The following is a 13,646-nucleotide window of genomic DNA, read 5'->3' as shown; positions in this document are numbered from 1 at the left end:
GTTATTGCAGACTGACACCAGGTGCACAGTGGTACACAGAAAGTAAAGGCTAATTTAACCCAAGCAAATTAAATCACGGACCACAAACCAACATCTTATATGTCAGGGCGTGCTCGGTTAGTTCTTATTGTTCCACACAGCATTACTGGGTTTGGTTGTGGTCTCTGAATGTGAGACATCTTGGGGAGTGTTTTTATTCCTCAGTGCAGATTGTCCCAGAGATTTGAGCTCTTCAAACGTAAAGTTTAAGCTGCTTTTATTCTCTTTCATCTCTTTCATCCACCAAATAAATTCCAAGTTGAAGGCCACACTAGTCTGTCCACCACAGGCCAATCATCCTGTCTCACCTGTCTCACCTGCCTCCACACACACTCTCCTTTGGTAACAGCACCCAATGAGAGCTACATGAGAAAAAAAAAATCAAGATTTAAAAAAGATTTCTAGTTTTTCCCTTTTCAATAGTCCAACATATGACCCACACACCGACAACACTTAGCACAGAGACACAGAGAGACTGTGTGTGTTTGACCTCAGAGCTGAAACAAGAGACGGCGGAGAACTAAATCAGCTTCGGGGTGGAAGAGAGACAATTTCCCCAGCAGTGCATCAGCCTTTGACGGAGACGATTCCACATTCCTCTGCAGCCACTGCTACTACTCCCTCACCTTTATTCTCACCAATTACATAACAATTCCTCCAATATATGATTGAAATTGATGCTGTTTGAAGCCTCCATCTCTGCTGTGGTTTCAAACTGAACTTCAGTTTTAGATCTCAAATTTAAAACACATGCACACTTTTTTCCACCCCTCTCTCCTGGGTGCCATGAACTGCCTTCATGAACACGTTAGACTGTACATTATGCCGGGTTACATCAGTCGCACAGAGTTTTCCTCCATGTGCACTCCAACGGCTTTGCAGGTGTGCCCGCAGTGGAGTCTGCAAACCACACTTCACTCTTGAAAATGGAAAATCAAAGGCCGTCCTCATAGACTCACTTTGTTTCCATCTCACCCTCCTCTGACAGCATTTCTGCAGGTACTGGTTTTACTATTCTCCTGCTTTAATGTCTCATTGATGATTTTCAGGGTCACATATTTGCAGCCTGATAGCCTGCAGCTGTGTGGATGCTCTTAATAAAACTTATTTTCTTTGATAAGATTTTTGAGATATAAATGTGGTATTATACTCTATAAAGAGAGAATTGAGTTTTTTATTTCATGGTAGTTACTGAGATCGTGTCTCAAAAGTTTCCCTTAAACCTTTAGTGTCTCTCTTGTTCAGCATAGGTCTGGAAGTCTGTCTTCCACAAGGAGTGTAAGCCACAGAAGGTCAGCGCTGCAAAGGCTGGCTGTTTGCAGAGTGCTGTATCAACGCAAATTAACCAAAATTTGACTGGAAGGGAAATGTGCACAAGCACCTACAGGAATTTTTGCAGATAATTTTTAATTAAAGTCCATTCGAGAACTTTAAAAGGAAATAAAAAATAAAATTTGCATTTCATTTGGAAATTAAGGTCCTGGAGTCTGGATGAAGAGTATAGAAGTGCAGAATCCAAGGTGTTTCTGCAGTCAGTGAGGATTTGCCATGTCCTCCTGATGGTGTTGGTAGCTGGTGGGTCCGTAGTGCTCTATCAAGTCCAAAATCAAGGCCTCCATCATGTTTCCATCTGTGGACGAGCTTTATGGAGATGCCAATTTTCTTTTCCAGCAGCACTTAGCACCTGCCCACATTGCCAAATTACTACTGAATGGTTTGCTGATCTCATTATTAGCGTGTTTGATTGGCCAAACAGCCCACATGACCTGTCAAGACAAAGATGAGGAACGCCCATCTCAAAAAATACAGGCAGGCCAAAGGAAGCCCGTGGCTCACCACAATGATGCAGTGATTTGTCATAAAGAAGCCACAACAAAGTATGGACTGTGTGAGTGACAACACATCTCTGTATTGTAAATCCTTTTTGAGTGACCTTAGGAAATATTCCAATAATTGGAAATACTGGATTTCTGGTCTGCATGAAGTATAAAAGATAATCGTTCAAATTAAAGTAACTAAAATAATTAAAGTATTTCTCTTTACACATGTACACAAAAACTAACTTTTTAAAATATTATTTGGAAAAATGTGAACTTTTTCATAATATTCACATTTTTAAGATGCACTAAAAGTTTTCATGTACTAGAAGAATCATTATGACTCATAAAGAGACATTTAATAGCAAAGACTCCTCTGCACCAAGCGTCGTTACCACCATCACATTAAACTGGCATTCACCCATGTGATTATTCGTGCTTGTGCTTGCATTAGTGACTGTGCAGTTTCTCTAACTCTGCAGAGAGCCATGCTTTATTTTTATATAAAGTACAGCTCATATAATTTGGCTCATAAAGTCTCGCCATGATTTTTAGCCTGAGGCCAAAGCATCAGCTCAACTCATCCTCCTCTATGAAAGCAGATCCAGGGACAAGAGCATGCATACGTTCAACCTACATGCATGCAATTTGATTTTTGTCCAGCTGTTTCCAGGATGTAGCCCAGACATATTCTCGGGTTTTGGGTTACCCACAGCAGAAACGAAGCAAGAAGCAAGAATCTCAAAGTAGAGAAGAGATTGTGCACTCATTACAACAGGATGATTCATGGTTGTCACATTAGTAGAAAGTTGTGAGTTTTGCAATGTCACCAGCATTATGAAACATTGGAGAGAAATTCTTTCACAATATGGTCCATGGATCACACATCCCACATTCTCTCTGACATTGTGAAAGTGTCAGTTTCAACATTTAGGTAAGTTTTTGCAATACTCGAGAATGTTAATCATTACTTAAGGCCTGAAGATCGCTTAAAACCATCAGTTTGCCATCAGAGTCGGTGTGACTGACAAATAGGAACAGCTGGGCCGTCTGGGGACCACCAACAACCTTTGAGAGTAGGAAAAAGAAATTACTGAAACCTATCTTCACACCTGAAAAAAATCATTCAAACATACCAGAATTTTAGTCTGGAAGTTATAAGCTATCAGTAGAAATTGATCTATTTATTCTTAAATAGTCTCAAAAAAGTTTTTGACATGTGTAATTTCATAAACCAGATCTTTAGATTGTCACAAAAAGTCTCAATTTACAAAAGTAATTGAGTTTTTGCAGGATTGGTCAATACTGAGAGCTCACATGTGCAATTTGTACAAGCTGGCCACTTTATTCAGAACTGCAGGTGATTCAGCAAAGGTGCTGAAAACATTTTGGTCCGTGATGACATGATAGAGTCACAAGCTGCTGCAGATTTGTTGGCTGTGAATCTCCCGTTCCACCACATCCCAGAGGTTCTGTTGGTTTGAGACCTGATGACAGTGGAGGCTGTTTGACTACAGCGAATTCACTCTCATGGTCAAGAAACCAGTTTGAGATTATCTGAACTTTGCGTCATGGTGTGCTATCCTGCTGGAAGCATCTTATCAGCTCGAAGCAATCTGGTAATTCTCCTCTGACCTCTGATATCAGCAGGGCATTTTCACCCAGAGAAGTGCCTCTCACTGGATATTTTCCCTTTTTCAGGCCATTCTCTGTAAACCCTAGAGATGGTTGAGTGGGAAAATCCCACACAACCATTACTAGATCAGACGTACCCAGACCAGCCCGTCTGGCACCAACCATGACACATCCAAATTAGCCAAAATCACTTAAATCACTTTTCTTCCCCATTCTCATGCTTGGTTTGAACTTCAGCAGATTGTCTCGACAATGTCAATATCCCTAAATGCACTGAATTGCTGCCACGTGATTGGCCGATTAGATGTTTGCGTTAAAAAACAGCTGAGCTACTCTACCTGAAAAAAAGTGTATATAGAAAAAGCACAGTGAAAAATATAAATGGATATAAGTTTATGTACCCTGGAGTTTTGGAACCCTGTAAAATACATTCACAGGCTTCTGTGAATGTACTTCTATAACAAATAAATTCATTGGCTAAATGCTCCTAAAGTGTTTACGGATAATGCTGCTTCCATGCTTCTGACGTACAGACACTATTAATAAGCCTTCTCTGTGAGCTTATAATTAATGAAGAGTGATAGAACAACTAATACAGCAATTAAGACCTTTCCTCTTCTCCACATCTATTCTCAGACAAACAGCTGATACTTCCAGTTTACATCCAGAGGCTATAAAAACTGATGCAAACCGCAATTATTATTGGATGCATTTGTGCGTCAAAGTCAGCCAAAGAGACATACCAACAATCCACACGGCATACTCGCGGGGAAGGAAAGCACAGTGTTTCCTGGATTAACTGTTGACTTTGAATGCACTGTTTGCACTGCTGGTTGAGACAGTCTAAATCACAAGTTAAACAGTTTTCAATGAAATCTGAAAACAAACCTAAAAAAAATATCCCAGTTTAACTGCTGCACACCGTTTCCTGCCCCACCTTTCAATAACTACAGACGTTTCAGTGATCTAAAAATCAGCGTTGATGTTTTTGGCTAAGAGTTATCACGATAAAAAGATTTATCCCTAGAAAAATCCCCACACAACATTTTGGGTTTATTTCAAGCTTTGATTTGCTATCAAATAATTCCACAGAGAAGAGACACTATTGTAATCTCAGACACAATCGTGTCTCTGCTCTGTGGAACAAGGATAAAAATAAGAAACAAGAAAAACCCCACTCCGCCATGTTCATTATTATGTAAAGAGTCGACTGAAAGGACGCTTCATAACAGAAAGAAAGAGGAACAGTATTTAATAAATGAGTTATTAACGTATAGTTAATGCTATATAAAAATACCTCAATATAAACTGCTCTATAGTGCTCAAATTGGAGTCTAAGTGTAACAGGTCAGATTAATTCCCAACAGAGTTGAATGCAAATTAAAAAACAAAAAAAACTGAGGGTCAAAGATGTAAGATGACCCTTCATCCCGAGGCTTTTCAAGTGCTGCCACACAATCCCTCTACTGCAATAAAAAAGGTCAGAGGTCACTTAAAGAAATGAAAGAGATCGATCATATTAGAGTTTACAGTTCCCATGCTTTCCAAGAGTCAGACAAACTTACAAAAGTTTTTATGTTCCGGGCTACAAATATGGGTTTCATGAAGTTCTGTTTTGTCTTCGTTTCTGTCTGTCTCACAGCTCAAACACCTTCCACCGTTTTCACGTGAAGTCACAAAAATATGAGAAATTCTACCAAAGCCTAAAATGATTTTTTCCAGAAAAACATTACGAATGTATTAATCTGCTGTGACTGCTGCAAGCACGTGTGAATAAATCAGGCCTATTTTACAAAGTAAGATTTCATTTCTGTGAAAAAAAACCGAATACAGTTTATGAAGAAACGCAGCTTCTTGTTTATTTCCTGTGGTAAACGAGTTGTACATATCACAGCTTATCAAGTTAAATGATCGGCATTTTTTCAACCCACTTTTTGCCCACATGTCATATTTTTGCACGTATCATATACCGAATACATCAGTTAACCATCTTTTACGCATGTTGAAAGAATTGGAAACTACCGGGTTTTAATACCAATAGGGTTAGCAGAGGTATCAGCACAAACCTTTTAAGGACAAACAGCTAATCTTTTCTCACCACTTAATGAAAAGTGGTTTGCTCGCTTCAGGATTTCTTCAGTCTGCCCCAGGGACAGTTTTATGTTTATAACACTAAAGTAATTAAGGCCTGAGCTCCCACTGTGATAGAGATACAGATAGTGATCAAGAACTGCAAGGTTTAAAAACAGCATGGGTGTGAGTTTAGACAGCCAGGCTGCACAGTGACTCAGTGTTACCCGTGGTGAAATAGTAACCCTGCTTTAACAAAAATAAGACACGATGACAACAGGTCATTAAGTGGTAGCAGTGAGCTAACCTGAGAGGGCACGCAGGCTCTGTGTATGTGTGTTTATATGTGTCTCCAAGTCCAGGAGTGTGTTGTCAGGACCAGGTGTGTGCAGCTGTCCGTCTGATCTGGACTTCAAAGCCCATTAGAGCAGCAGTAGGTGGTTATAGTTGGAGGAGAGCTGACTCCTCAAACGCTGTTCTAGCTGAGGTGATCTTTAAACTGCCTGATATGAATGGATTTGCCCCGCAGCCAAATATAGAGCCATACATCAGGGCACATCAACGCTATCCCATGAAATGCTTCATTGCACATCTGCAGATGAGGCCGATGCTGAGTTATGAGGCCTTCTGCGTGGCATAGCTGAAGGTGTGTTTCTTATAAATCCCAGATGTGATAAAAATAAAACATAAAAAGTTGCAAGAATCTTTGAAAATGTGCACATTTGAGCTTTCTAACATGAATCCACCAGTAGACGTTGTGAAATCACTTTAATTGCAGACTTATTTTCCAAAAGGGGGAAAAAAGCATTCTTCTTTGAGGGAAAATGTTGACAGAAAGTTGTATTGTATCCTGTTCTGATACGCCAAGCCTGAACAAAGCCGAATATCTGCTTACTTCCCTTCGCTTCTCACAGTAAACACAAGTTAAACTGCTCGCTCTGGAAACAAAAACTGTTGATATTAAGATATCATTCAACAAGCCTGGATTGCAGAACGTTTCTTTGCTGGAGCTACATTATACAAACAATCATTTGCTGCTACTCAGGGAGCACACACAAAATGGTCCCGATGACAACAGCACAAAGTCCTGGGAGCTTTCTCCACCAGTAACAGGCCCCCACCCTCACCATCCCTGGTTTGCTATATTGACCCAGGTAATGGTGATAATGGATGTTATTCCCATCAATAGGAAGATCAAACAGTAAAAGGAAACCTTTTGCTTCAACAATTCAGGTTCCCAAGTGCACAGCTTCAACCCATTATATTGCGGGGAAATACTGCACCGGATCAACACAGGATCCGTAAAAACACTTGAAAACAAAACATTTCTGACTCTTACACCAAGCACTACATGTTAGACTAACACCCGCCTGAAAGCCAAAGTATTAAAGGTTTTTGCTCAAGTGCAACAGCTGTGGCCACAAATGGAAATTGCTGTCTGAGTTACTCTACAAGGTAAACAAGTCATGTTTATCAGCTACTGCTTACACCCCAACAAATATCACCGAAGAATCGAAGGTGGATGCATTTTGTTTCTTGAACTGTTTTTCTTTGCATAAAAATAACTCAAAGGTTCAGCTAAAGAACAGTAAAGAACTGAATACATGCCATGATTCAACAACATTAGGTTGATCGGACTCTAACATTATTGTGGAGGAATTTTTAATCATTCTTCTTTAGTTCATTGAGGTTTTGGGGGCTTTCTTTTATGCACAGCTCCCACCACAGCATTTGGTCCATCGCAGCACCTTCAGTCTTTTCTTTTTCAGCCATTCTGTTGTAGATCTTTGTTCTGTTGCATGAAACAATGTCAGCCAAACGTTGGACTCTGATGGACAGATGGCCTTACATTTGACTCTAGAAGACTGTAGTATACAGAGGGATTTATAATCCACTCACTGACTGTAAGGTTGCCAGGTCCTTGGCTGCTAAACAATTCCAAAACATCACCCCTCCACCACTGTGCTTGACAGTTGGTATGAGTTGTTTGAGCTGATATGCCGTGTCTAGTATTTACCAAACATGGCGCTGTGCATCATGATCAAACTTTGGTCTTGTGTGTCCAAACGACATTGTTCCAGAAGTCTTGTGGTTTGTTCAGATGCAGCTTTGCAGCCATCCTGCCATCTTCTTATTAGAGAGAAGAGACTGTCTTCTAGCAACTCTTCCAAACAAGCCATACTTGTTCAGCCTTTTTCTAACTGTACTGTCATGAACTTCATTTGATGATTCAGCATGCTAACTGAGGCCTTTAGAGTCTAAAATGTAGCTCTTAGGGGTTTGTTACAATTTCTCTGAGCATTGCATGTTCTGGCCTTCGAATGGATTAAATTTTATTTTATTTGTATAGCGCCAAATGACAGTTGCCTCAAGGTGCATTATATTATAAGGTAAAGACCCTTAAAATGATACAAACAAAACCTAGAAAACCCCAACAATCACATGACCCCCTATGAGGGAGCACTTTGGCGACAGTAGGAAGGAAAAACTCCCGTTTAACAGGAAGAAACCTTCAGCAGAATATTCCAGCGGATATTATATATAATGTCTTACTATAAAATTTCCCTGTGCATTAATATTCTGAAAACTAATATTCATGTTAAAGTTACTGTTTGCATGATTCCTTTTTCAGGATCTGGATTGTTTTTCACGCTTGCTAACAGCCATAAGTTCTGCAGGATTAATGTTGTTTAATGTTATTTCATACTGGACCGTCACTGCCCATATCAAGCACCAGCAGTGCATGGCTCCTTTGCTCTGGGGTGTCCTGATAAGTCTTTTGCATAGGAACAGTGCAGCTCAAGACTCAAAATAAGACAGCATGTGCTTATGACAAACTTTCTCCAGGCAACAACCCTGATTTTAGGCCATAGTGATTCTTCTATCAGTTGTAATATTTATGCCAAAATACATTTACTGTTTGCATGATTCCTTTTTCAGGATCTGGATTGTTTTTCACGCTTGCTAACAGCCATAAGTTCTGCAGGATTAATGTTGTTTAATGTTATTTCATACTGGACCGTCACTGCCCATATCAAGCACCAGCAGTGCATGGCTCCTTTGCTCTGGGGTGTCCTGATAAGTCTTTTGCATAGGAACAGTGCAGCTCAAGACTCAAAATAAGACAGCATGTGCTTATGACAAACTTTCTCCAGGCAACAACCCTGATTTTAGGCCATAGTGATTCTTCTATCAGTTGTAATATTTATGCCAAAATACATTTACTGTTTGCATGATTCCTTTTTCAGGATCTGGATTGTTTTTCACGCTTGCTAACAGCCATAAGTTCTGCAGGATTAATGTTGTTTAATGTTGTTTCATACTGGACCGTCACCACCCACATCAAGCACCAGCAGTGCATGGCTCCTTTGCTCTGGGGTGTCCTGATAAGTCTGTTGCATAGGAACAGTGCAGCTCAAGACTCAAAATAAGACAACATGTGCTTATGACAAACTTTCTCCAGGCAACAACCCTGATTTTAGGCCATAGTGATTCTTCTATCAGTTGTAATATTTATGCCAAAATAAATTTCACAATTATATGCGACACTGGTGTGCTTGAAATTATTGGGAGTGTTTTATTTGCCAATATAGTATGTCAGAACTAAATTACTGTAAATTACTGATAATGGCTGAGGAAATTCAGACATTAAACACGAGTCATTCAATGCTCAGTGGGAGCAAGGAACAGAAAACTATCCAGGTCCTCCGAACGGCACCATATGTCACAATACAATGCCTGTCCCTCTGCACAAACTGGCCATATGCACAGAAATGAAGCAATCACGGTCCTCGCAGAGAAGGCTGAATTTACAGACTTCCATTTCCAATGTGCTCCACTCTGCTGATGCTCTGCCAGATTACTGGGCCTCAATTTTCTATGCTGCGGTCAAGACACAACAAGGGCGTTTATTGTACATGACCGGCTCTCTTCTACTGAAGAGCAGAAGTTGTTTTGAGCACATGAAACTGAGGCACAGCGTCTCAGCTGCAGCAGAAAAGGATGACCTTTAAATGAGAGAGGTCTTCCTGCTGCATGAACTGGCTTGATTAGGTGATGTCACAGGAAATGAACTCTCTCCTTATCAAGAGTCAAAGATAAAATCCAGCAACAACTGCAACTTTTCTCTGATATCATTGGATGGAGTTTTAGGACAGGCACTCATTCATCTCCATAAGCACATTCATTCAAACAAGGCATCACTGCGTACTCAGCAACTCAAATGCACGAGATTATAACCTCTAAAGTAGGTCCTCTATGGTTCAAGATTAGTTTAGACTTCTTTGTTGAATCTGTGTAGAGTATCTAAATCTGTTGCCAGAACTGATAACACAACATTTCTAAGGCGGTGCAAAGCAAGCTATGGCATAGATTTCAGACCGTTTCCAGTTACTTCCAAAAGGTGTAGATTTAACACTGAAACACAGATCGACTCTCAGACTGCACGTGTGTTTTTTAAAACAGGGATTTTCCACTTTCTTTCTTTAAAAACATAAATCAATAAAAAAAATCTCTGTTTTGAAAAAGATCCACATGAAAAATTGATATCAAGCTTGATTAAGAGCGTGTTAGTGCAACAGGTGGCAATATAACCCTAATCTTTAAAAAATGTCAGCCAATCAGAACCCTAGAAATATCACAGTCTGACATTAAAAAAGAAGATAAAGGCGCACATCTTTTAAGTTGCAAGATCATGTCTTTGCTCTCCTCGTCCACATGCAGAAACTGAGTTTCTGAAAATCTTCACCCTTGAAGGAGTTTTTTCAAAAGCTCAGTTTTCAGTTCCCTGAAATGCAATTTACACCTACACAGTTTTTGAAGACCATAACAGATGTTTTAAAAATATTTACACTTAATATTTCATCACTGTTCAACAGAAAATATGAATATGAGAATAACTTAATTAGGAAATTGTTTACATATTGTAGCGATATTTGTACCTATAGAGGCTAAAAGAGAAGCAGATAAACAGAAGATAAAACAGAAAACAAAACTCACAGCTAGTTCTTGTTTACTGCTTTCAAATCTGTCTTAAAAGCTTCCACAGTTTCTTAATATCCTTCAGTTACAAAATTCTGATGCAGCTCCGGCATGTGCGCAAGCAGTTGACTAACAATTAGCCACATTAGCTGTGCAACATGCTAAAGCAAGCTATTTCATGTTGCTATTGTGACATTACCATAAAAAAGTCTTTATTTCCTCGACTGCTGGTAGTGTTAATTCTTATTTTTTGAAAGCTAGATTTACAGCACTTCTACAGTATCTTCTAACAGTGAATCAGCTCTTTCTGACTTCATATGATCCAGTTCTTTTCCATTATTTCAGTCAGTTAGCTAGTCAGTATTATTGTGTCTGTCAGTGTTAAGTGCCCAGTCTGATCATATTATACACTATATGAACAAAAGTACTGGGCGACCTACACATTACACCTGCAGGAGCTGCTCGGCCATGGAAGCCGATGCCATGAAGCTCCCTGTGCACAATTTTGTGCTGATGTTAATGCCAGCATTCACAACGTTTACACACGACTCGCCCCAGCACTCAGCGACCCCGCTTCGTAACTTTACATAGTCTGCCACTTCATGGCTGAGTTGCTGTCGTTCCTAAACATTTCCACTTTGCATTAATATCACTTACAGTTGATTGTGGATTATCTAGAAGGGAAAGAATTTCACAAATGGACTTGACGGTGGCATCCTATTACAGCACAACAGTTGAATTCAGTGAGCTCCTCAGAACGACCCATTCTTGCAGAAACATTTGTAACAGCAGACTGCATGGTCAGGTTCTTGATTTTATCGACCTGTGATAATGGGAAAACACCTGAAATCAAAGATTAAGAGGTGTGGCCAAAAGCATATTGTGCATCTCTCGTGCAGTAAGTAAATAAGTAAATAAAATATGGCCTACACGGTTAGTTTATAAGTGCTTGGGCAAAAAAATATCTATGATCTGCTTTTTTTCCCCCAATATTTTATGGCATTGTATAAAATAAATCCATGATTGAGATCAATAGTTAGGAATCAACAGTTATTTTTCCCCATCCATGTTACTGTCAACAGATATCAGCACAATTTAATTGTATTGGAGCTGCCAGCACAGGCATGGCTCCTGGAGGTTTGTAAAGTCAGAGATGTGCAAATCCAGGAAACAGACTTTATAAGGGCAGAGAGCTTGAAGCGATCACAAACAATGGGTGTGGAGTCAAACAGGAGGTCAACACAATACAATGATGAGGTACGGAGAGGTCATTAGGTAAACAGCGTTCAAGGAAAGGTGAAAAGGGGTAGAAGAGAGAGCAACACATTCCGAAAGGAGGGAAGTGAGAGGCTTGCAGAGAGGAAGGGTTCAGGGGAAAGCAGACCTTTCTTGTACAAACAAACAAGTAAAAAACACAGGAATAGCAGAAAGGTCTCTAAAACCTAACTGTACTGTGGAAAGCCCAGATAGCTGCCCTTTCTCACTTCCAGAGACACCACATACAAATGTACACTCTCATGCTCTCTAAAAATAGCATTCATCAGCACCTCCCTGTGGGTCTCACAACTTTTTACAGTTCTCTCACACAACTGATCTAAAATAAATCCGATTGACAATAAGTACGATGTCCCTTTGACGTGCAAATGTCAAATTATAAACCCGTGTGGTGAGAGCTGTATCTCATGCTAGGGATATGTTTGACTCCTTGTTTCTGTGTGAGAAACAGCCGAGCCATTCAGCGCTGCCAGGGAGGCACTGGGCCACTCGATCACTGCTGGGAACAGACAAGAGCTGACAGAAAGCAGACAGAGAGCCACCTCACTGCAAATGCACCTCTAAAAATACATGCAGCAAGTTATACTAACCATAGCTTCACACATAATATAAATCATGATCTCTCATTATAAAAATAGATTTTTATTCACTGTATAGGTGAGACAAAAGTGTCATGTTCATTCACAGCAAGAGCACAAAGTCAGTGTTTGTGCTCACTATTCACCCACATACATACATGTACACACATGAATTTAAATATATATTAACAGGAAAATCAGTTCACCTACATATTGCACCATTATAGCCGTGCAGCTGTGCTAAAATGCACTTTCTGTATGGACTTTCAAAAGATGAGGGATGTGAAACTTTGCAGCCAGGTTACAACAACTCAAGAGTGTGAAGGACTTATTACTTTTAGCCAAATGTAATGTAAGCAAAAAGAAGGAGGCTGTGCAGCGTCACATCTCTGCAGCTGGAAGAAAAGGCGATATGAGGAGCCCTGCAAGAAAGTAAAGTTTCTGCGCTGCAACTTTTTCAGCTCCCTAAAATCTCTTTGGAAGGTTTCTCTGATGAATTTTCCACAGAACACAAACTACAGTTTAACAGCTGGTGCTTTACTGACAAACATCTTAGTTGAATTCCTTTGTGTCTTACATGAAAAAAAAAAACACCGTTGCATGTACGACAAATATCCCATACAGTTGTGATAACTATGTCTTGGTTCCTCACCTCCCAAAGCATGAAAGATGAGCAGAAGTCCCACGAGCAGAGGGGCAGTGTCCGGTAAAGCCATGACTATCGGTCGGTGCTGCAGATGTCCGTGCTGAGGTGTGTGTGCGTGTGTGTGTGTGTGTGTGTGAAAGGAGTCTGACAGGAACTGGTCCTCCTGGAAAACTGTACAGAGTGAAAGAGAGGAGTGGCGGCGCAGCGTGGAGAGGCAAATGATGCAGAAAGGGGCAGAGACACGCTGTAAAGAAAGTCTTTCCGCACGAGTCATCCGAGAGCTGCTCTGAAAGGCATCACGTTTTATTATTTATTGTTTCATTTTCTTTAAATCACTCTGTCTCGGTCGTTTCTTTACTCATTTCGTTTGATAAATACACTCGATATCCGAGCTCCAGTTCCAGTGAGCTGTTGGTTATTTTTTGCAGCGGGCAAATAGAAGGGAGGACCTTCAGAGAGTGGAGCAGCAGGCGGAGGAGGAGGGCGGAGGTCTGGAGTTAAATACAGTGTGAAGTTATAATTTACAACTATTTTGTCGTTGCCAAGACTCAAATTTGATACATTTCCTCACCAAGCGTGCCATAACTTATGTTTTCTCAATAGGGG

The 13,646-nt window shown here is 40.2% G+C and overlaps 1 protein-coding gene across 10 annotated transcripts in view; it reads right to left on the bottom strand.

Annotated features, from left to right (window-relative positions):
• mcamb (melanoma cell adhesion molecule b) overlaps window positions 1-13,441 on the bottom strand; it is a 44,577-nt gene extending 31,136 nt beyond the window's left edge. For 3 of the 10 annotated variants that reach the window (XM_019367478.2, XM_019367479.2, XM_019367480.2), the window contains exon 1: window positions 13,047-13,438. In XM_019367478.2, the coding sequence (XP_019223023.1) occupies window positions 13,047-13,314 (268 nt within the window). In that variant the 5' untranslated portion in view covers window positions 13,315-13,438. Of the gene's footprint in view, window positions 1-13,046 lie in introns of all 10 variants that reach the window. The other 7 variants (XM_019367474.2, XM_019367475.2, XM_019367476.2 and 4 more) reach the window with 5 other exon arrangements.
• Between the last annotated feature and the right edge of the window lie 205 nt (window positions 13,442-13,646).

Source organism: Oreochromis niloticus, linkage group LG14 (genome assembly GCF_001858045.2).
Source record: "Oreochromis niloticus isolate F11D_XX linkage group LG14, O_niloticus_UMD_NMBU, whole genome shotgun sequence".
NCBI classification, from domain to species: Eukaryota; Metazoa; Chordata; class Actinopteri; order Cichliformes; family Cichlidae; genus Oreochromis; species Oreochromis niloticus.
Note: the sequence above shows the minus strand (reverse complement) of the source record. Positions and strands in the feature narration are given on the sequence as shown.